Source organism: Tribolium madens, unplaced genomic scaffold (assembly GCF_015345945.1).
Source record: "Tribolium madens isolate multiple individuals breed KSU strain unplaced genomic scaffold, Tmad_KSU_1.1 Scaffold_1;HRSCAF=32;Tcas5.2_LG8, whole genome shotgun sequence".
NCBI classification, from domain to species: Eukaryota; Metazoa; Arthropoda; class Insecta; order Coleoptera; family Tenebrionidae; genus Tribolium; species Tribolium madens.
The window spans coordinates 3,295,067-3,297,003 of record NW_025400984.1 but is presented as its reverse complement, the minus strand read 5'-3'; the positions used below and the strand labels follow the sequence as shown (position 1 = coordinate 3,297,003).

Here is a 1,937-nt window from a genome sequence, read left to right as displayed (position 1 = left end):
CGCTCAAGCTAGTAAACATTCTAGGACTCGATCCTCGAAAAAACGACGGTTTTTCAAAATTCCGTTCAATTTTCGTTTTCACTATTCTAATTTTAGCTTCATTTTCCAGTCATTTAGAGTTTTTTTTTAATTTTAAAGGGCTAGAAACGTGTGAGCGTGCTGCAGAATCTATCATTCCCCAATATCAGACAATGTGTAAGATGGCTTCTTTTCTACTATACAAAAATAAAATGCTCGAATTGATTAAGAAATTTGAACAGTTTTGGAAATTGGACCGGTTTGGTCATTTTTATGCTAAAAATCTCCACTCAACCTATTTCATTTTTCAAATATTTTTCTACGTTTACGTGGTGATCCTAGCTTTAACTTGTGCAACGTTTGTTCTCGTCAAGTTTATTTTTAAGACCGGAAAACCAATTTCGCTGTGTTACGGGGAGTCAGAAGGACTTGAAACACCTTGGGTTGAATTTTACGTTGTTTTGCAGACTCTTGAAGTAGCGATTATTTTTCTTGGAATCACAGGGTATGACATGGTTTTTTTTTACTACACCGGATATATTTGCATGCAATTTAAAATACTAAAAATTGCTTTTGGGAGAAAAAAAATCAAGACGTTTGAATTATGCAATAAGCAATTTCTGGAGGCTGTGCAACATCATGATTTTTTACTACAATACGTTGAGCAACTTGGTAATATTTATTGCTGGTGGTTTTTACTCCAATACTTTTCAAGCCTTTTTGGAATCTGTTTCGGCTTATTTTTGATTTCCAAAGAAGGGTCAGTATTTAAAAACTCGACGAATCATTGTTAACAAGAAATTCAGGTTACCCACAGAGCGCCTTGTAAAATACTTTCCTTACATTTTTTCATTTACTATGCAATCGTTTACATTTTGTATGACCGGCACCTTGCTATCTGACTGGGTAAATATTGTGTTTGTTTTCGTCGTAATAATTACATTTTTTAGTCCAGCGAAATTTCTGATGAAATTTTTTATAGCACCTGGTTCCATGATCAAGTTTGCAAAAACAAAACGGCAAGACTTATTATCATGAATCGAGCACAAAAACCAGCTAAAATAACAATTGGAAAGTTTTTGGACTTAAATTTACGTAGTTTCTTGCTTGTAAGTTTWAGTAATTTAAACAAAAAAGTAATTTAAATATTTTAGTTGATGAGGAGTGTTTTTTCGTTTCTTGCTTTCGTGAATAATATATTAAATCGAATCAATTAAATTGACTTTAGTTTTGTACCTATTCACGTAGACGTGGTCATAATTTTGTATTAATTATCATTAATAAATACATGAATAAAAGATTAGAAAATTACTTGTAGTTTATTGAATTGGCCCAAATAAGAAAATAAATATGTTTTACTTATAAATTTAATTGTAACTTTGTATAAAGTTGTGAAACTTTTTAACAGAAAAATATTGAATAATTAATTAATAAAAAAAATTAACAGTTTCTTTTTTCTTTCTATTGATATTTTTATTTTGAACAAAAAAATTAAGCTTGAAAATATTATGTGGTTTATTTATTCATTATTGTGATCTAAGACAACTACGAGTACTTCTTGGAAAATTAAAAATTAATTTTATAATTTTTTCAAGTCCAACTATACGATTAAGTAATTAACTTCCAACTTCTTTTTCTTCATAAAGCAAGAAAAATTGTGGATTTCTATGATTAAAGATGAAAAACGCTTTAAAATTAACAGTTATCATTGGTATAAATATTCGAAAAAACGATAAACTTTTTCTGATTAAAAAAATGTTTCTTTTTTATCATTTCGGTAACTTTACTTTCAGCTCAACTAGAATTTTTTCGCATTTTAGAGACTCGAATGTATGAAACATAAAACTGAACCACAATCTACAATTTCTCATCTTCAAGCATTGTTTAAAATGTGTGCCTTGATTATTTACAAAAAAGAA

The 1,937-nt window shown here is 29.0% G+C and overlaps 1 protein-coding gene across 1 annotated transcript; it reads left to right on the top strand.

Moving 5' to 3' along the window:
• The first annotated feature begins 14 nt into the window (after positions 1-14).
• LOC123003969 (putative odorant receptor 85e) lies at positions 15-1,235 on the top strand. The gene is made up of 4 exons (XM_044397056.1): positions 15-778; positions 825-924; positions 969-1,127; positions 1,173-1,235. The coding sequence occupies exons 1-4, from the start codon at positions 192-194 to the stop codon at positions 1,233-1,235; spliced, it is 909 nt and encodes a 302-aa protein (XP_044252991.1). The 5' UTR covers positions 15-191.
• Positions 1,236-1,937: the final 702 nt, after the last annotated feature.

What these genes read in the sequence shown, in the direction of transcription:
- LOC123003969 (XM_044397056.1), top strand. Translation starts at nt 192, where the DNA reads ATGTGTAAGATGGCTTCTTTTCTACTATACAAAAATAAAATGCTCGAA. An exon ending in TTTTTGATTTCCAAAGAAGG is followed by an intron (nt 779 to 824) that starts GTCAGTATTTAA and finishes CAAGAAATTCAG; the next exon opens with GTTACCCACAGAGCGCCTTG. An exon ending in GCACCTTGCTATCTGACTGG is followed by an intron (nt 925 to 968) that starts GTAAATATTGTG and finishes TACATTTTTTAG; the next exon opens with TCCAGCGAAATTTCTGATGA.